Source organism: Neopelma chrysocephalum, unplaced genomic scaffold (assembly GCF_003984885.1).
Source record: "Neopelma chrysocephalum unplaced genomic scaffold, ASM398488v2 Primary Assembly neopelma1_26, whole genome shotgun sequence".
NCBI classification, from domain to species: Eukaryota; Metazoa; Chordata; class Aves; order Passeriformes; family Pipridae; genus Neopelma; species Neopelma chrysocephalum.
The window spans coordinates 17,452,789-17,474,630 of record NW_020897695.1 but is presented as its reverse complement, the minus strand read 5'-3'; the positions used below and the strand labels follow the sequence as shown (position 1 = coordinate 17,474,630).

Sequence of the window (21,842 nt, the reverse complement as noted above, 5' to 3'; positions counted from 1 at the left end):
CAGAGTCAAACTGACTTGATTCTCAAAAAAATGGAGGATTCTCAGGATGTAGTTTCATACAGTCTTTTATACAGACTTTCCCATTTCAGAGCCAAGAGTTGTTTTTTTCCATTTTGTTTAATGAACTTCAGGTTTTAATCTACAAATATATACCAAACAGCTACTCCTGAAATAACCATCAAGTTCCCCATGACAGGTTTGAATTTTAGCACTACGAACATCACTGGAACTGCAAGCATTTAAATAACTGCATACACTAAGCTTCCAATTTACATGTAAAAATTCAGTCATTAAGATACTTGTCTGTCTATTAATGCTCATTTAACTTATTTAAATTGATTCATTAATCAAATAATTCATTAGATGAAAAATGGAATTCTGCTAGAGAGATGACAGGCAGTTCTTTGAAACTTATCTTTTCAATTAAACAGCCTCCATTTTTTAACCATTCATAGTAACCATCAGTCCCCAAAAGTAGACAATTCCTATTGTGTTACAATGGATAGGATGATGGATTTGTAAGAAAACATGATGGGTGTCATTACCAACTGAATATAACATACTCAAAACTCACTATCACTAAAGGTACTGTGGTTTTATATAGGTTTTGGGGGGTGTTATCTGACATATCTGACAACTGTTATTATCAGTTGAATTGAACTTTTTGTTTATAGGCAGTTTTTTATTGCATGAGAGGATGTTAGAACAGCAATCAGAAAAAATGGGTTTCAAGATTTTATAAAGAAATTTTGAAAACTATTTAAAACCACGTGAATCTGCAGAGAAATGCAGGAGGCATTTAGCTGCCTTCTAAAAAGAAACCTAGTCACTGTTCAACAGACATGAGCAGCTTTCTTAATAAGAATAAACACAGGAGTAATGCCATATATTCTACTCCAGGGCACTGACTCATCATCAACTCGAGGACACATCAACTACTTTATATACAACCCTAATAGGTAAAATAGGTACATGCAGGTCTTGCTAACAAAATATGGGATATACCTCAGGGAGCTCTGCCAACATTCTCCTCTAGGCAATACTTCTTTTTCTTCTATCATTTTTTCATAAGACAGTGACAAGTAATTAGCTTCTACTGGCACAGAACAGTGAGAGAGCAGCATCTCTCACTCTTCATGCTATGCCACTTCTCTTAGTTTCCCCCCTCACATCACTTAACAAGCCATAATTTCTCTGAAGTAAAAATCTAAACAATACATAAAATAACTTGCATACTTGCTGAAATCACTCTGAATCCAGCAAACCCTAATTGCAGCTAGGTGATCCCTTTAACTATGTGGTCAGAGATTGAAGCTACAAATAATACTACTGGCCTGTGTCTTCCAAAAACACGTCCTAGACAAAGCATGCAAGAAAATTTAAGTCTAATGTATAGCTTAATTTGTGCAATATTATTTCTTAAGTGTTTTTAATGGCTACAACTCTTTTTCTGGCAATTCAGAATGTCCTAATAGGCAAGTCTTTGTAACTAAAAACCACCTAGGACTGCTCCCCACCATAAGAGGATGACATGAGCAGAAAAAACATCCAACAGTAAAGGTTACAATTCTTACAGTTCCAAGAAATTGAACAGTGAGCATTACTGGGAGGAGAAATGAAGTCTATGAAAAGAAAGGAAAGTATTTTTTAAAACCCAATCAAAACTCAGTATTTTTAATCATAAGAAATCCCAGAAAGAACTGAATTGTGATAGAGAAGGAAGAGCAGTTCTTGAACAGGAGCACATGCATTTATCCATAGGTATCTGCACACTAAGAAGCCATCCAGGCAACCTCCATGCAGCTGCCCACAAAAACTGGCCCACCTCTTCATGGGATGAATGTTTGCTAAGGCAGAAATGGGACAGAAGTGGGATAAAATCCAGAGAAGCTGAATATAAAATCAGGAGTATTCTCATCAAGAGAGATGAATCACCTCGTTCCCTGAACTGCCAAGTTCTCAAAGTTATTTTTAATTAAAAAAAAATAATAACCAAACCCCACAGAGAACAACCCCCCCCATCAAAAACATACACCGCCTTCAACCTGCCGAGCTCACAATCCCAAATACCAACAGAAGGATCCTTTCTATTCAGCTGAAGGCCTTATTTGTAACTTCCAGCAACAACACTGCACTTTCAACACTTCACCTGGGAAGTACTGCCTTAAAATACACATAATAGATAAAACGTGTGGTCATCTGAGAGAGAATGTACCTTCCATACAGGCTAAGCCTCAAAACTATCAAATGCAACTGCTGTTTCTCCAGACTCTCAAAACACTGACTAACCCTGTCCAAAACCTTGAACTAAAATGTCTCCCGGTGCCTCCAAAACAATTTCTCTTTCCCATCCTAAATCGTCACTCAAGAATCCACACATTTCACCCATAAGCGAAATAAAATTTACTCATTTCAAAGAAGTACAATTTTATCTTAGCTTCGAAAAAGCATACCCAAACGCTACTTAAACACTTAAATTGGTTAAAATACAAGCATACTACTACCCTATTAACTACGTGTACCTGCTCGAGAAAGAACATTTTTAAACGCCGGAAAAAACGCCTAGTGTTTATTGTAAATAAGAATTATATTTGTCCAGTACAAGATGACAATCTTTTGGAACGTGGGTGCGGGTTACATCTCCCAGGGACAGCGAAGTGTCATTTTTACGGCAGAGATTACACAAATAAAAGGAAAAGCCCACCCCATGCCAGATAGCCACCCGCCCACCAGCCCTTTCCAAGCGGCCACCAGCCAGGAGAAAAGGGAGGGCAGGAGAAAAGGGTCGTGCCCGCTCCTCGGGAAGAGCCTCTGGGAGCCAGAGCAATAAAAAAAGCGAGGGAAGCAGCGTGGGAAGCCGCGGCTCGTTCCCGCGCTCGCTGCCCTGAGGCACGGGCAGGGCCGGGCCGGGTGGCCCAGGGAGCCCGGTCGGGACGCGGCCCCGCCGCCGGGGATAGGTTACAGTAGGGAGTTACCTCATGCTGTAGGCACCGGCTCCCAGCTCCTGCCCGATGCCCGAGAGGCTGGCGTCGAAGTCGTGCACCAGCCCGGACTCGATCACCTCGTCCATCTTCAGCACCCACGCCATGTTCCGCCGGCCCCGCCGCGCTCCCGCCGCGGGAGGGGCCGGACGGGGCGGGGCCGCTCGGCACCGGAGCCGCCGGGGAGGGGCGCCGGGAGGGCGAGGGGCTGGAGGAGACGCAGGGAGGGGGGGGGAAAGCACGTGCGGGGCGGGGGAACGGGATGGGGCCACTCCGCGCTCAGCCCCGGGGGGGCCCTTTTCTCGCGGCGCGACCAGGCCGCGGGGTCGCTCTCAGCATCCTGCGCCCGCCCGGCCGCCGCGGGGCGCTGGGGACCGGGCGGCCGCCGCCTCCTCCTCCTCCTCTTTCGACCGGGCACTGCCCAGAGCCGCCGCTTCTACCGCCGCCCGAGCTCCGACCCAGCCCAGCGGCGCCTCCCGCCGCATCATTCGCAGGGGGGAGGCTGCGGCGGGAGCAGCAGCAGCGCCGCGGGCACCCGCCGGGGAGGAGCCGCCGCCACGGGAGGTCCCGGCCGCCCCGGGGGCCGCGCCCGCCGCTCCGGCGCGTCCGCAGCGCCGCTGCCGCCGCTCACGACAACATGGCGGCGACGCCCGCCCCCGAGCGCTGGCCGGGGCGGTGCCTCCCCGCGCCCGCCGCCGACCATTGGCTGGGAAACGCCGCGGGGCCCAATGAGAGGCGGGAGCGGAGGGGAGAGGGGGAAGCGCGGCCAATGAGGGGGCACTTCCTCACGCCAGTTGACGTCAGCGGGTGCCAGGCGCTGGTGATCCCCGCCCCCGCCCCGCGGCATGGCGGGAGCGCGCCCCGGAAGCGGCGGCGGCCGGACGCGGAGGGGGCAGGAGGCGGGAAGTGGTGGGAGGTCCCGCCTGCCCGCCGGGAATGGCGGGGTGGGTTTCGCGCCTCGTCCGTCGTGGTCGTGCCTCAGAGGGCCCGCTTCTCTCCCCCGCCTCCGGGGATGTTAAAGGTCTGAGCAGCCTGGTCCAGTGGAAAGTGTCCCAGCCCATGGCAGGGGGGCTGGAACAAGATGAGCTTTAAGGTCCCTTCCCAACTTAAACCGTTCCGTGATTCATTTTTCCATAGAACTTTGAGCAGCCTGCCCCCCCAAAAAACCCGAAACCCCACAGAATCATAGCATATGCTGAGTTGGCAGGGAGCCACAAGGATGACAGAATGAATAAGGTTGGAAGGGACCACAGTGGGTCATCTGGTCCAACCTCCCTGCTTTAGCAGGGTCATCCTAGAGCACATTGCACAAGATTGTGTCCAGATGGTTCTTGAATATCTCCAGAGAGGGAGACTCCACAACCTCTCTGGCCAGTCTGTTCCAATGCTTGGTCACCTGCACAATAAAGAAATTCCTCCTCATGTTCAGGTGGAACTTCCTGGGCATCAGTTTCTGCCTGTTGCCTCTCATCCTATTGCTTGGCACCACCAAGAAGGGCGTAGTACCAACCTCTTGACACCCTCCCTTCAGATACTTACAGACATTGATAAGATTCCCCTCTCAGTCATCTCGAGGCTGAACAGGCCCATCTCTCTCATCCTGTCCTTGTAAGAGAGATGCTCCAGTTCCTTAATCATTTTTGTTGCCCTCTGTTGGACCTGCTCCAGGACCTCCAAGTCTTACTTACACTGAGGAGTCCAGAACTGGACACAGCACTCCAGATGTGGCCTCATGAGGGCTGAGTAGTCCAACTCCTGGCCCTGCGCAGGACACCCCAAGAGTCACACCATGTGTCTGAGAGCGTTGTCCAAATGCTTCTTGAACTCTGTCAGGCTTGGTGCTGTGACCACTTCCCTGGGGAGCCTCTTGCAGCACCCAACCACCCTCTGGTTGAAGAACATTTTGCTAATATCCAACGTAAACCTCCCCTGACACAACTTCAGGCAATTCCCTTGGGCACTGTCACAGAGAAGATATCAGTGCCCCTCTGCTTCCTGTCATAGGGAAGCTGTAGACTGGCTATGAGATCTCCCCTATGAAGGATTACCCTGTTGCAGTCTAAATGACCAGTCAGTACTGCGGAAAGATCAATAAAAAGACAAAGCAGTACCTGTGAGACAGAAAAATATTTATGCTTTATATATAGTACACAACCTAAAGCAATACACACACTACTTAATTTGAAGGGGAAAAACTCTAAAACCTGGATCAGGATCCTGGATTCAATCTCCAGCTTGTTAAAACAAAGGTGTTCACAGAGGTGAAGGCTCGCTTGGCACCTGCAGGCAGGGCTACCTCATAAATGACCAAAGCCCAGATAAGCATGGGCTCAGGTCAGAGCCCTCTTATCACTAAAAGCTAGAAGGGAGCAGCTGTAAATGGACCTGTGATAGGCAGAGATGGCTGTCATTGTCTTCAGGTGAAATGCACCCACCTATGGTGGGGTGGAAAGCGCAGTACCCACAGTACTAAGCAAAGAAAATTCTTTCATTTCCTCTGTTTCTGTCTGGCCTTTGATTTGTTTCTCAGCCCATTTTATAGCAACTTAAGTCAATTTTGTAGGTTTTTAGCTGCATTAAGACTAGCATTTAACAGGCCAAAATGAGTTTGATACAGGTGTATTCAAGTAGCATCAAATTTCTCTTTCTGGGATATGAATTTATAAATTTTAAAAATTACTAAAGTTGATTGATTTTATGCTGTTATTAGAATTGATTATTTTATACTCTCCAAGGAAAGGTCCCAAGAGACAGCTAAGCTTTTAATAAATAATTTTTACTGATCATAATGGCCTGGCAGTTGGAAAAACTAGGAGGGATGCAAGGAAGAGCTGGAACTGCCAGTGATTTAGATTATAATCCTAATCCTGTTCCCTCTTGTCATCAAATAGGGTAAGTAACCCATGACTTGATGTAAAGAAGGGTTCTCGAAAACCCATCATGCATTAATAATTCAGAGGATAGTTAAATAATTTTATGAGATGTTTCATTAAAATGATAGATCCAGAGATCAAACTACAGAAAAGTACTGAGACTGTAAAACATATTTTGATCATGCTTTAAGTGCAATTGCACAGGAAGGCCCTAAGTTCATTAATGATTAACAAAATACTAGCTGTTGTTCAAAATGTGCATATGACATCCTCAAAGATAAAGAGAATCACGCAGATCATGATTTATGATCTTTAAAGGCAATTTGTTAAGTTAAAATACAACTGCCAGCTTCTCCAAAAAAAAGGTACTGGTATTTTATTTATTTATTTCCTGCTGTAATTGCTGTACTATCTCGTATTGGCCTTTTTGGCCTTTTTAGCCACCAATGCGCTTGCAACAAACATGTGTAGAGCCCTTCCCAAATCTTCGTTCGTGAAGCCTAGCCATGATGAATTGCTGTAAGAGTTCTCTGCCTGTCTGGGGACAGATGAATAGTTCATCTGCATATAAGGGGAAGCTTCAAAAAGGGAAATTTATGAAGAGGGCATGGGCTCATGGACAAGTCATTAGCATAGGTACTAGCTACCACGTTACAGCTATTAGTGAGAAGAACTGAAATTACCACAGGCAAAATTCCTCTGACAAGAATACCCTGATATCCTTAATTTACTATCATGATGGAAGCACTTCTGAAGGTGGCAACAACCCAAATGATGGCGCTAATTAATTTAATTGACTATTATGAGATGTTTATGGTCCACTTAATAAATTAGTAGGCATTATTCAGCATACAGCAGCAGTCGCTACCAAGTTAGCTAAAACTCCTGTCACTGAAGGATTAGAGCTTTAGTTGAGAACTCAGACGTTGTGTGGACCTAAAGGGGACTTCATAATAAGGTAGCAGAAATAGCACTAAAACCCACTTTTGTAAATTGTACAAAAGAAGGCGGTGGTTTGCGGGAAACTAAAAGTAATGCACTTTCTACTTCTGACAGTCAGATAAGTTAAGACAGGATCCAAGACCAGAGAATCCATATACAGATTGATTTATGCATAGCAAAACTGGTTTATCTGCTTACTGGACTTGCATTAACATAGCTATATAGCAGTTACAAGATCATAAATTGGTGAGAACTTTATACTGGGAATTGTTTTTTTTCTGACATAAATTCCAACCTATCCTAAGGGTATCTTGAGTGAGACCCATCCTCTTGCAGTTCAGTCTTAAAAAGTTGGGTGTAGCTTGTCCATGATAAACAAACTGACTTAGCATTTCTGAAGATGTTATCTTTAGGTATTTTTAGGACACAAAGTGTCCTTTTTCTGTTCAAATATGAATATTAAAGTGAAGACATTTTTTCTTTAGCATTATTTGTATCCCTGGCTAATTTACAAGTTTTCTCTAGAGGTGTGTGGTGTTTGTTTGGTTTATGCTGTTTTTAAAGCACAGGCCTCTGATGTATTTCTTTCTTTGGGGCAGGTTCCTTGATCAGTCTCTTTCTCAGATCTTCTGCTGAGGATCAGCAATGCACACAAACACCACTTTCCAGCCAGATATAGCCAGCTCCAGCATATGGAGTTGTAGCTTCAGTGCACATCAGCTCAAGTACTCAAACCTCTAGTTTTTGTAATTGTGATGCAGTGCTCTGAACTTTTGCCAAAAGAGTTTTAAAGTATATTTGAAAACCTACATGCTATGCACATATGGTAGATTTTTGATGCCTTTTTCCCTAATAAAATTCATATTCTGCAACATGGACAATATAAGCCCCATGCAGAGTCCCACAAGTTAGGTACCTGCACCAGTTTTGAGATTGCAGATTTTTTGCCTAAATTGTTAAATATTTACTTATTGGTTACAGCTGAGAGCAGAGGCTGTGGGACAGAGAAGACTCCATATGCTTTATAGAATGATACAACTTTCCTCCTGGCTCTCTCCCAAGCTTTGGTGACATGACAAATGTCTAAAGATTTCTATGTGCCTAGTGTAATTGTCTAAAACAGGAGTTAAGAATTTTGAGATTTCAAATTGCTTCTCTAACACTCTGAGCAGGCCAAATCCACAGGTCTAACCTGTCAGAGGTGACATTCCCGGTGGCACTGCTGTTCCATTTCTGCAGATCCACTAACGGGAATTGGAGACATGATCTAACAGAGAGCAAGTGCAGGCAGTGGGAGCCTCATTTTGCAGACATATCTGCATAAAGGTGTTCCAAGTGTAGTTCTGCTGGGATGTGGGGGTCCTAGGACACTCCTTTCTCCATCTGCTCTTCACTAATGCTGGCTGGCATCCTCCCCTGAGTTAAATGCCTTTTCTGTATAAACCTTACTGATGTCAGGATGTCGGACTGAAGTGTGGTGCTTCGCTGAGGGTAAAGCACTAAGGACAGAGCCAAGCAACTTGACGATTATGACCAGACTGAAGCTTTGTGCCTGAACTGGTTTGTGCTCTTCCTGCTCAAAAGTCAGCCTCAAAGAGCAATCTTGTGAGCTGCTGTACACAGCCCTTAATTGATAGAAGTATCCCCCCATGCTGTATTTCAATATCAAAACATAGATGCAGGTTGCCTCCAAAACTAAAGGAAGGTGCTCAAAAGCGTGTGGGAAGAGCATTTTCAGAGGGACTCAAATGGCAGATTTTTAGATAAGGGTGGGAAAACAGAAGCAATGAAGAAAGACAAGGACATGGCAAAAAACAGGCCCTGAGAGAGAACAAGGCCCTGAGGAAAGATAGGAAGGGACACACCTCCCTGAGGCTGAACCGAGGGAGGACTGGAGGTGTGAGTGGATATCCTCACTTTCCCTGGCGGTTTGGTTCCTTTTGCCCTGGGAACTGTGCATGTCACTTGTAAACAGGATTGCATCAGGGAACTTGAGCACCTGTCCTTCATTTCTGGTTTATTGCTTGAGTCAATAGAAACAGCGTTGTGTTTGCTACGTATTTGTGTTAGCCAATCTAAATTTCAACTTGCTCTGACCTTTGTACTGAGGTGGATTGATTTTATAAAATGCCACTGCAGTTTCATTAGTTTCACACTTTGGAACCCTCAGTTCCTTTGGGGTTTGCTTGTTTGTTTGTTTGTTTTAAAATGTAAAACTTAATACGTTTCTAATAAAAGCAGGCTACTCAACAGTTCGACAAGAGCAGAAGTAACGCTGTGATACAACAGTGTGCAACTACCAACATAGAAAGAGCCATGTCAAGATAAAGGATTACACACTATCATGTTTACATACATTGTTTTTAGCCAAAAAGTAATAATCTAAAGTTTAATAAAAAGAGTAAACCACACTATAAATTGAAACTCAATTAACAGCAAGATTATCAGGAATCTGTGAGCCTAGCTCTTGTCAAAGCATAATCATTTTTAATTATAAGAAAAATTTGAATATTGCAGACAAACAATATTTTAGTCATGAAGAGGTACATTAGGTTCATAGCTCACAGGAATATGCTGATGCAATAACCTGTATATTGCATCAGAATTTCAATGCAAAGCATTTATTTGGGCAGTGTGCCTGTACTGATATGACAAGCAGCCCATAGTCCTGGTCCTGCAGATCAGTTGAGCTTCAGCAAATAATCAAAGTAAATGTGAAACATCAAGGTATTTCTAAGTCTGTATTACTTCATATAAACAGATTTTATCTACAGACTGCAAATGCAATTAGAAAAAAAAAAAACAACAAAAAAATACCACATCTGTATCATGTTAAGCAGCAAAACATTCCTATCACTGTTAGTAGCACACGTGGTGTCATGGCTTGTGAAAATTGTAGAGCTGTAGTAAAGTAAATCTCCACTATGTTGACTGTACTGCTCAAATTATTTTCAAATCACCAGCTCTATTTGAAGGCTTGAACTTGTGAATTAGCAAAGGCCATACAGTCTGCATTCTTGTGTGCCATAGCATTATAATTATTATTATGATTTAAAGTCATGCCCGTTCTTCTCTTACCGCAAGTAGCTGTTGTTACTGGTGGGGTACTGGTGATGGTGATAATGTTCAGGCTGGCTGTGCCAGAAAAGCATCTTGGGATGAGATGGAGTGTTGTGCTCAGCCAGGAGATGGTCACTGCAGCGATGGGAGAGTGGAAAGAGAAAACAAATACACACATTCAGGTTAAAGTTGCAGTTGGGTTCCTGTCAGACCTTTATGTTTAGCTGCTGCCAGCAAGTTTGCCAATGTCCGTCTCTCCAGAAGAGGCAGGTAGCTGATGTCTTGGCTGGTCCCCACATACTCTGCTGCTCCCAAACCTGCTGCACTGCTGGCTGCTGCCCCGCTGCAAGGCTTTGTTACTACCGGATGTGACATCAGGTGCACCTCAGACCTCACCACCATCCCTGTTTCTCTCCTCCTCTCCGTCCACACTGAGTGTCACTGAGCAAACTGTGTGTTACAGAACCAGGAGAAAGAGCAACTTCATAGCACTTCTGCCTCAGAGAGGCACAGAGCTTCCTCTTCACACAGTCTGCTCAGAGAGCTTACACACTATAACCCACATAGGCACAACTGACTGCAGAGAAAAAGAAAAAAGGTGGAACATACAATGACCTTTAAGGTGAGGAAGATGCCTTCTCAGCAGTGTATCCTTTTTGCCTGTTCATTCCATTCAAATAGCAGGCTACTACAGAATATAACTTTATAGCTACCTTATTGTCATGAACAATGAATAAAATAAAAACCCCAACAATGAAAACACTGTCAAATTGCAGGAAAAATATTTACTCCAACACCCACCCAATACTACCCTCACACCCTCACTTTAGGGAAAAATCACATTCAGATGCAAAACAGCTGCTTGGCACACATATCTCAGTGCCATTTGTTTGCTGGGTTTTGCAGGCAAGATTGCAATATCAATTTTAAACCACATAAAATAGCACTGGTTGATCCTGCAAAGGCCTTGACACTCAGAAATAAGAGGGGGCACACATCCAAAATTCTCATCTGAAAACAGTTACCTGCAGAGGGCAGCCATTCTGCTTGAAATAGGAAGGACTACGCATAAATAGTAGTAGTTCAGTGGTGGCTTTGTTACTTTTGTTTTTTTAAATACCAGTTCATGCTATAAAAAGATACTTCTAAAAGGTATTACAATGTTGTGGCAACACCCAGGCTATGAAAATCAGAGCATCAAAGAGCAAGGTTTTGAGAAACAAAAAGGAATTATTTCATAATAAAGTGATAGTAATATGCAGCAATCAGAAAAACTTCAAATACACATTACTTGTGATGCCAGTCACAAAAGCAGATAAGAATTGGGACTGCTGCCTTAGTGATTCTAAGAGATTATTTTCTTCCAAGAAGTACATAGGTACCTCAAGGAGGGCTGTTATAACACAGATCAGCTCGTGTACACAAATTGGTCTTTGCTCCAGCAAGCATGAGAGCTGGACAAGCCTTTTCAAGGTTAGTTTTTCCACTCAAGTGTATATATGTAACTGCATACTCATAATAAGCACCCTCCTAGCAGGTGTAAGGGGCTGCATGTGTCCCAGTGACCACTGTTGTAATTTCTTAATAATTTTTGATTTCAGTGACTGTAGAAAAAGAACACATATCCTGCTAACTGGTTTACTCCATTTACTGGCAAATCATAAAATAGAATCACTCTGTCTTTAGCCCTAGATTTAGGCAAAGGAGTTAAATGAGTATGGTGCATTGTATTTGGAAGACCTGTTTCCCTTTGCACTGATTATTCTCATGGGAAGGACTACACACCTCACAAATCACTTTCACAGTCTTCCCTTGGGGTTGATATGAGCTTCCCACATAGAGGTTAGGCATCTGTTTTCTTCTGTGACTTGTATTTCTATGGAATGGAAGGAGTAATACCACAGATTCCCCTTCACTTAAAGACCTTTCAGTCTCTACCACAGAATGGCTCCCACCTCTCTATGCATATCCCACACAGCTGCTGTGGCTTTAAATCATCTGCCACTCCTTCACCCCCAAAAGTAGTCTGTTCCTTTTGACAGATCCTGGTTTGTCAAAATGCAGCTGGGAACACTGCAGTTTTAATCAGTCTTTTTTTTTTTTTTCTTAGAAGTCCAGGAGAGAACTTGGGAGGAAAAGCAATTGAGACTCCCATTTTTCACCTTTAGCACAGTAGACTTCGTTAGTAGTCCTTTCAGAATTAATGTTGATATTTTTTAAATAGCACAAACACAATATATCAGTCATAGATTTGTTCCTACATCACAACAGACAACTTGCTTTCATTGAAAATAACCACCCAGGGGAGCACAGCCAGATTCAGCTACTGGCTGGGGTTCACCCTAGATATTTTGAGTGTGGGTAGTGAGCGAGAGCTGTGAGGCCTCAGTGCTTTAGTTCTCTGATTTCAGTCCTTGGTCATTAGCTTGCCCAGGTGTTAACAGAGCTTTGACACTACCAACCACAGTTGTAGGCTGTAATAAAATACAGGAGCATTACAGCAAACATGGGGTGTTTATCAGTAGAGGAGGGTGAAATAATGGCAACTATTCTGACCTCAGTTTCTAAGTACCTGCTTCTTATAAAAGGCAGAAGTCCCAAGGCCTGTGTTACAGGTGCCCCTCATGGTATGCAAACTATTTCCTACTTGAGAGACTGTGGCCACAAAAACTGCCGCTACAAACCATCCTATCCCACTGCACCCACTGCTCCTGGTGGTATAAGAAAAGCAAAGCACAACCAAATCTTGTAGATTTCCACGCAAAAGCACTGTGAAAGAGGAAATTTTGCCTGTCTTTTCCTTCCTCCGGGGTTTGAGAAAATACTTGACTTACCACTCATAGTTGCTTTGAGTTCCTTGTATGGAAAATTAGGTAGACAGAATACGTAGAAAAAATGTTATTATTCAACTGAAATTAAATACTACCAACAAAAAAATCAAAATTCAGTGTTTCTTTTCTTTCTCCTCTTCAGTTTTGTGTTTTGACTGATGTTTGTTGCAAACAGTATATGGATAAAACTTCAAGTACAGTAGAACTTAGTTTTTTAAATTAGGATAAACTTCCCAGGTTATATTTAATCCTGGTATTTTGCCTTGTGAAACACTGTATATTCCCCACACCCACACCTGCTGCCCTTGACTAACCTCCAGACATAAAGGTATGTGGTTACACGGTCCTTCAAGTTTGGGGACAAATAAGGTGAGTTTTTTACCTCGTACTGTTTATTGTTAAGGGGCTATTTTTTTTCTTGCTTTATGATCTACCCAATAAGTTCACAGATCTCAGCACAGGAGCACTGTATATACAAACAACAAGACATTATTTATTTAAAACATTTCATGCTCTAAGGCTTGTGTATGGCATGCAAAGTCCAACCTGAAATTTAAGGTGGGGAGGCTCATGTTTTGCCTAATGGGTGGATCTGCACTGAAGTTAAGTACTTTAGCATATGGTGCCTGAAAACTTTATTGGACTTTTTTCCATGAGCCACATCCAAAATTCTGAGGTCTCCTAAGGCATCATTCAGCTTGCTAATCTTTTTTATAGTGATCAGACTCCTCATAATTTTTCTGATTGCCCTTCTGAGAAGTACAACAAATGACCTAAAATATTAGTATATATACAGAATGTAATCTTTGCTCTTTGAACAAGTGAAAACTGTTCTACAGACAATACATGGAAAAACTAATCAGGTACAATGTAAGACACTGTGAATTCAGTACATATTCTGAAAATTTTATTTAATGGAAGTTTTTGCCATCCAGTGATGACTTTTAGTTGTGCTTAAAATAGCAGATCAGTTTAAAATCAAAAGAAAGTTTTATATTTATGCAGAAGCAATCCCTGTATACTTTATTCCCAAAACAGATTATAGAGAAGAAAGTATTGTTATTTTGATGCGTCCTATTTAGTTTTTGGACTCTTTTTGGTTGTGTAACAGTTGTTACCCAGCGCAGGGTAACTTTGGAATGAAAACAGCTGTCCAATTAGACACCAGTGACCCTGCTCAACTAGATCACTATGGAACAGTGAGGTATTCAAGTCTAGATGATATTGCCTGCTTGCATGGGCTATGAATCCATTATACATCTATGTGAAAGGTGCTAGCCCCTCTTTCTGTTTTAGCACACAACCTCTCCGTCTCTCCTTTATACCTTGTTAGTGTGACTGTATTCACTATAGTGAACTTAAATCACTGATGAGTAACAATCACAACCAAGAATAACTTCTGCATGTGATCCATTGCTGCACTGACTTGCAGTTCTCCACACATCTCCTGACATGTTAAGAGCTGATCCAGCCCAGTTCTTTTGCTATGTCTGGTCATCTGAGGGTGGCAGAAGTATGTGGTTACTGCTGATAAACAGCCTGTGAACAGCACTGCCCTGTGTCTGTGTAGTGCAATAAAGGATAAGCAGCAATGCCTGCATGTTCTCCATGTCCACCTGCCACCTTTAATCTGGACTGTTGGATGGTTTTAGATGTCATAGTGGGGGCCTGCTGAACACTGAAGCAATGTAAGAACTGCTCATTTACCAGTCCTCCCTCTGTGATACAGAAAGCAGCAGGCCTGCCAACAAAAGGAAAGGGGAAATGGAAACACTCAAAAAGAGCACTTTTAGTAGACCTCCTAAATTGCAGTAGAAATCTTAGGACACTGGCAGCACAGGGACAAGGTAATGCGTCACAGGGCATCTGACCAGAATGGCACTCTGCTTGATACATAACAGTGCTGAGGACACTAAATGCTTCAACAGCCCCTTCTGGTCACTTTGATGAAACAGATATGTAGCAGACTCTGTGCTTGGACTTGCTTCAGTGTCTCCTTGATATGGGGCACTCGAAGAAGTAACTTTATATGTAAAAGAGAAATAGGAATTGCTTCCAGTCTGACACTTGAGCAAGTGTCAGATTACAACAAACACATAGGTTTGGCTTGTTCTGAAAAATGCAGGGCATGATCCTTTCTTCATGGGGTCTATCTCCTTTTAAAGAAGTCTCCTTTTATAGAGTGTTCCTGGTCTGTAGTTTATTTCTGCATAGTCATATTCCTCACACTACCTACTTCTGCATCTCAAGATGCTGGAAGGTGTTGAGATACGAACTGAGGAATAAATGTCTTAGTGACTTCGCATCTTACAAGACGGAGCATCGCAAATATTACCTGTGCTTTATTCTGCTGCCTTTTAGGAACACACTAAGGCCTATAAAGAAACCTATCATATGGAGATAATTTGTAGGCACAGAGATTGAGACAGCATCACTGACCAGAGAAAATTTTGACTTAACACATCACATACCCAAATCAAAACTTAAATTAGCACATTTTTATGGCTGTGGAAAATGGTGGAGTCTGGTGTGGGGTTTTTTTTTGGTTTTTTTGTTTGTTTGTTTTTTGTTGTTTTGGGGTTTTTGTTGTTGTTGTTGTTTTTGAGTGTTTTTTTTGGTTTTTTTGACAACTAGGAAGTCTGTAAAGGTGGACAAGTTCAAGTAGTTGTTAGTCTGGTATTCTGTGCTTTCTGTGAACATACTTGGATAGTCTAAACATCAGTGTTTGGACTCCCAGAGTGCTGCAGCCATGTGGGCTTCCCGCATGTTGTAACACAGAAAAGAGTGCTCAGTTCCTTCTCATTCCTAATGGACTGAGTCCCTTTTACCTGAGGCTCTGAGGCAGCTTTGGTACCCTGCCAGGTCTAACAATTTCTATCATTAGGCTGTCTTGGCTTTGTGGACGAAATCCTCCTATATCAGTATTTTCCTCTTAATTCCCAAAGCAGAAAGTGCGATGATGTGTATTCCAAGAAAATCCCCTTCCTAAAAACACTACCAATTACACAGGGGTTTAAAGGTTTTTAAGAACAATAGCTGCAAGTTACAGGGGGTTAAATTAGGTATATTACACCATGTCTTTCTCCTCATATTTTCTAACAAACCTGCGTTTTCCACTTCCTAACAGGGCAAAAATCTTCTTATATGGCTCAAGAAGCAGTGCTTCTGAGAAAAGGCAGCCTCTGATGCTACCAATTCTTACTTCAAGTAAGCTTTTAAAAAGTTTAAGATTTATATCTTAACAAATTTAGATTTCCCCTCTTATACAGGCTATATAAATAGTAATGCATGAAAATTCCTCAGAGGAAACAGATAATTTTGTCTTGGTAAAATAGTTCAATTGATTAGCTGGCCAACATGGAATCTGGAAGATTAAAAACCGCATCAAACAGCTCAGAAATTCTTTATATAAGATACAGCCATCTATAATGACATTAAGCTATGGTGTAAAAGTGTTTTATCTGCATCAGTTTAAGTTATGCTGAAATGACACAAAGTAACAGGCCAGAAATTACTATTTTTCCAGATTAAAGGCTTTTTGCAGTTGCCTACCATTAGTTACATTTCAAATGTGTTATTTCAGACTAGCATATAGATTAATTAAGCATTTTAAAACATGCTAATCTGCAATTTTAAATGAAACACACATCCAGCTCCCCTACAGGCTTGCAGTTGACCTGTTTATCCATGCTAAAATCAACGGTTCGTCTTCTCTGGTATTTTGACATGAGCTACATGTGCTCAGGTTAAACAAACTGTGCTAAGTTTTTTTTTTTTTGTATTCCCTTTCTTCCCCCCACAATACAGGCAGACCCTCAAAGCCCAGGACAGATATTCATTCATTTTGCCAGCATCTCTGTGAGCCCAGGGTGCTGCTGGAGGACTAGAGATTGTTCCCCAATCTGATTTGTGAGGAATAGAGTACGGGAGCTCCCACAAAGTACTTTGTTGGCTCTGCCAGGGGCAGAGATGAATAGATGGTGAGGGAATACCTAAACCAGTCTAGCTGACTTTTGAGAATGTCTGTCTGCTGCATAACTTAAATCTACAGCTGGCTTTTACTGCTACAGATCTTTCTCGGACAGACAAGCACTACTTTTGAATCTAGCCTGACATAGTTCCAAGAACCATCTCCAGTACTGGTTGTAGTATGAGTTGATAGAGGTCCAAAGATGAGCATTGGTGGGCAACATCATGATCTAGGAAAGAAAGGACACTGAAAAAGAAAACTTGTAAAGTGTTGATGTCCAAGATCAAGTTTAGTTACCTTTCGAACTCTTGTCTGATATCTCTGTAACTGGATATCAAACAGTTACATGAAGGTATGTTCCTTTTTCCACTGAAGAAATATTTTCCATGTTTCATTATCCGTAATTTTTTAAATCTTACTCCCTCAAAATATCCCCACTAGGAACATTTGTATCTACCTAAAATACATCAAGAGTTACAGAACTTTTATATTCAACAGAAATCATATTCAAAACTGCTTGCAAAACACCATTTTCCAATTTTTCAAGAGTTACTGTTAAGCAGCAGTTTACAGAGTTTCAATTCTGCCCCTTCAGTAGAGAACTTCTCAGTAAATACACTTATTATCCTAAAATCCTATCGGCAAAGGAAGACACTTCTTCAGCTGGCATAATCCAAGCTGCACAGTTTGGGAACCCTGAGGTCTTAAAATATACTTAAGCATACAAATGTATACGCAATATAGAAAAACAGTAAATGAAATTTGATTTTTTTACCTGCCTGACTAGCATAATTAGTTCCTGAAACTTCCCACATTACTGAAAATCTTCCCTGTTTTAACAAAAAAGAAGGAAGAACACATAGATAAATTATGAAGCAAATCTTCAAAGTATGTGCTTTTAATGAGTTGAAAAGCTTAATTGTGAAATGTAGGGAGGAAAATTTAAGACGTTTTCTTCAGTGAATGTAATATGAATATTGACTTTCATCTTACCTAAAAGTAGACTGGAACTACAAATCTGTTTACTGTTTTAATTGGGAGAAAATACTAGTTGTCATTCTTTAGATAATCCTGCAGTTCCCAAATGGCCTATTCATCCTCATCATATTTATGTTTATTGTGTTCTGTGTGTTTGCTGAATCCCAACCTGACACAGCCAGCGGAACCATTCTCACCAGCTACCATAGGGAGTAACTGTAGCATAATTCAACATATTTATTCCCCAGGATTATTTTCTCTTTTCTGATTGTTTGAAAAGGGACAATGTCATATGCACAATTTGAATTCCTCTGCTGAAAATTAAAACCATGAGCAGTTTGGGCCCGCAGACTTTTTACATGGGTAGGTTTGTGAATTTACTTAAATGTTTAAGCATTCATAGAAACTACTAAGAATATGTAAGTATTTCAGGATACAAATGTTTGGTTTTTTTGCTCTGGGACTCAGACCGCAAATAATAAACACAACTCAATCTGTTCCAACCTTTATCTTCAAAAACAAACAAGCAAGCCAACTCAGGAAAATTTACATCATCAGCTCTCCTTTCAATTTACATTTATTATCCCAACTTCCTTGCTTCAGCTGAACATGTGTTACTCAAAAATCTTTAAAGCAAATGACATCAAAGTCTGAGACATCCAAGATATGCATTTCTTATCCTGATTCTGCATGTAGCTTTCCTTCTCCTTCTTTTTTTAAGCCCAAACTCAACTTTTAAGATTTACATTTCGGTATCCAAATGACTGCAACGACCTATCTTGACAGGATATTAGAGAGAACATATAGAACCCCTTTCTGAAAGAACAGCAACTTATATCCGTCCTAGTTTTTCCCAGATCTTTATGCTAATCCATTAGAGAAACCACCTCCAGCAGGAACATAAGGCATGACTAATCACTGCTTGAATTTAACTGAGCTAATGTATATTTATAATATAGGAAATGAAGGCAAAAGCAATGCAGTGAATCTGATAACTGGCTGCCGTGCAAATAATTTTCTTTTCAAATTCTTACATTCTGATGGCTTCATGTAATATAAACAGATTCTACTTGTTTACAAAGATAGCAACCCCATCTTTGTTGGAAACAGAACTAGTCATATCATGAGTAAAATATTAATTTAAATATATTGCATTCAGATTTTTAATACATGGGATATCTCCACTTAAAACATTTAAAGATGGCTTAAAAGCAAAACTAATGAAAAAACTTTTATGTAAATATCTTTCTCCCCTCCACCTGGAGCAAAATTTTTCAGTCATAAAGGACCATTTCTTTCTTACCAACTTTTGTTTACACATAAAAAAACTAGGTTCCATCCAGAATATATACTGTATGTTTCAATAACTTATATTTTCAGTATGAAATAGCATCTTCAAAAAGATGACAAAGTCATCTTGCAATGATCCTCTGAAAATAAATATTACCTACAGAAAATGCAGGAATAACATACAGGAAGGACTATTAAGCTTAGAATTTGTGCAATTTTTTTAAGTGACCTTTTGTATAATCAAAATGTAACAAGTACAAGATTGTAGACTGAAAAATATTTTTTAAAATATTAAAAAAATAAAATGCAAATGTGCAAATAAATGAAATAATAAACAAGAAACCTGCCTAGATGAAGGAAACTGTGTTCATAAAGACTCTATTCAATTTTTAAAAAATTTGTCTAGCACAACCTATATTCACAGCACGTTCTCAAATGCCAAGTCAGATTTAGTAACAAGAGTATATAAAGAAACATCATTTGGACACACAAAACATGAAGATTAAGATAATTTTTTTTAAAACCAATGCTGTATCAATCACATTTATAATTTTTCTTATAGCATGTGATCAAATAAAGCAGAAAACCAGAATGTATACATTGCTAATCTTTTAAGTAATGTTATGTACATTTTATTGCCAGTATATGCACAATGGTAAGCATAGAACTATAAATACACAATGTAATTAAACAGTAGAAAACAACAAGGATGTTACACGTAACAAAGGAAAGAAAGAGGAGATACTATTTTCTTGATGTAGCTGCTAAAAAGGGCTAGCAATGTGTTATGACAGTCTTGGTTTTAAGTCTTTACACATATTTCTACAACTTTTCCTCCAAATAAATCTTTGCAATGGCATTGCTTCTTTAATAACCACGTCTTAGCTCTTTCTATTGCATTCACTTCAAACTAAAGTAAAAACAACCTTTCATGTAACTACAAGCATCTGACTTAATTTTTTTATTCAGTTTTGTTTTTCAGGGTTCCTAGCAAGTAAAGTGTGTAAGTAGTTTCTTATGATATTTGGCTGCAATGTTGAAGAGCAGAGTTTGGAACACACATTAAGTGATAATTTGGAAAACAAAAATAAAGAAGATTTTTTTTTTCTGTAGATAGTTTTTCTACTGGGTGCTATATGCAGCAGCTCAGCCAAAAATTAGTCACCCTGAAGAGGTAGAGAGAATTTTAGCCTAGCATAGATCATCATCCTTGGCACCACAATTTTCTCTCTTATCAGGATACACTTCCTACAACTAGACAACATCACAATCAAAGGGAAAAAAGTCAGGAAAAAAAAAGGTCCACCATTCCTGGGAAGGGCACTGTTTCATCCCATTTCTCAGTTAAATCAGCTTGCTGCTTATATCAAAAACATGAAAATTAAAAAAAAAAAAAAAAGAAAAGAAAAAGACAACATTTAGGGACACAGTTACTTATCTTTGTTCTCTTTCCATTATCAACTTCATAAATACAAAGAACCATTATTCACAATATACTAACTCTTTTTCAAAAATGGAAAAACAAACCCTTGAAACATTTCCACACCTTAATCCAGATGGGTCTTGAGGATGCTATTCAAGAAAACCATGCAAATGATTTGGTGCAGCTTTTCCTACTCATCCAAAATATATATTCTTCTTTAAATTAAAAGGTGGCAAGATCCATAGCATTTGTGACTATTCCCCCACCTCCCCCTATTTAAATTCAATGCAGAAAATCTTGGTGCTTTTAGGAAGGTAAGGAATAAATAGTTTTCTGCACTGTTGTCATAAAATCCCATGTGAGTTACAATACAAGACTACTTGTTCCAGCAATTAGGTTGAGAGGAAACATTCTAGTGATAAAGATAAGTACATACTGAGCATGCTTGGGCAGAGCACTCCATTCTGAAGCATCCTGCTTGAAGAACGAAAGGTGACAAGGATGATTCACGTCCATCAAGTGACCATTAACTCTGCTGCTCGATAGCAGACTGCCACACTATCACCAGGTCGGCAATGCTACCCTGGGAGGGCTGTCTTCCACATTAAGAGGTACTGGTTGTACCAGTCCTCTGCTGCGCACACTAAATTCTTATTTATGCAACAAACATACAACCAATGAACAATATCACTTTTACAGAACTGGATCAATCCAGCTTTCTTTTTATAGGCATATTTCTCAATCTCCAGAATATCCCAAACAAGCTGTAAATAAGATGATGAACCACCAACACAGTGAACGAGTCTCACTGCAGTTCAGACTAGTTCAGCCTTGTTTCACATCACTTCTTGTTTCTAATGAAGGACATGATACTCAAACAAAACAGCAATAAAAAAGTAATGTTATCTGCAGCTGAGTAAAGCAACAGAATTTATATTTTAACTTCTGAAGCTTAAAGCATACCTTTTTAATTAGCATTAAAAAAATCTTTTTTTAATACAGTAACACTGGCAAAAGTTAATGGGAAGACACAGAGGATTATGAACAGGGTAACTGATGGATAAGATTATTTTAAAATTTTATTCTGCTTTGATCAACTGATGTTAATACTGTTTTTCCTTGGATTTGGAATAATTCTATTGCAACAGTCACATGCAGGCTGAGGACAGCCGTTGGTTAAAGAAAAAAAAAAAAAAAACAAAAACCCAAAAAAAAAAAGGGGAAAAAAATAAACCCAAGAAAAAAGTTCCAGAAGTTGTATGTAAGGATTTTCCTTTCACTGAAGAGGGCCTTGCCCTTGCTTTAGGAGACCTGGGTAACTCTTGTCAGCTTCATTAGCTTTGTCCAGACATATCTGCTGCTGTATCTCCTGCTCCAGAGCCTGTTTGGGCACGTTTGATGTAAAGGTTCAATAATTTCATCTGCAAATTTAAGACAAATTGACTTTGTTTAGTATTTTCAAACTGTACAGACAGACTACAGGAATGGTACAAA

General features: G+C 40.6%; 2 protein-coding genes across 44 annotated transcripts in view; both read right to left on the bottom strand.

The window, feature by feature from the left end:
• UBP1 (upstream binding protein 1) overlaps positions 1-20,888 on the bottom strand; it is a 52,678-nt gene extending 31,790 nt beyond the window's left edge. For 4 of the 6 annotated variants that reach the window (XM_027675767.1, XM_027675769.1, XM_027675768.1 and 1 more), the window contains exons 1-2: positions 20,785-20,888; positions 9,875-9,991 (exon numbers count right to left, since the gene is read on the bottom strand). In XM_027675767.1, the coding sequence (XP_027531568.1) occupies positions 9,875-9,991; positions 20,785-20,864 (197 nt within the window). In that variant the 5' untranslated portion in view covers positions 20,865-20,888. Of the gene's footprint in view, positions 1-2,975; positions 3,308-9,874; positions 9,992-20,784 lie in introns of those variants that run through there. The other 2 variants (XM_027675773.1, XM_027675772.1) reach the window with 2 other exon arrangements.
• CLASP2 (cytoplasmic linker associated protein 2) overlaps positions 19,522-21,842 on the bottom strand; it is a 155,205-nt gene continuing 152,884 nt past the window's right edge. For all 38 annotated transcript variants that reach the window (XM_027675745.1, XM_027675728.1, XM_027675727.1 and 35 more), the window contains one exon: positions 19,522-21,769. In XM_027675745.1, coding sequence (XP_027531546.1) covers positions 21,683-21,769 — 87 coding nt within the window. In that variant the 3' untranslated portion in view covers positions 19,522-21,682. The remainder of the gene's footprint in view (positions 21,770-21,842) is intronic.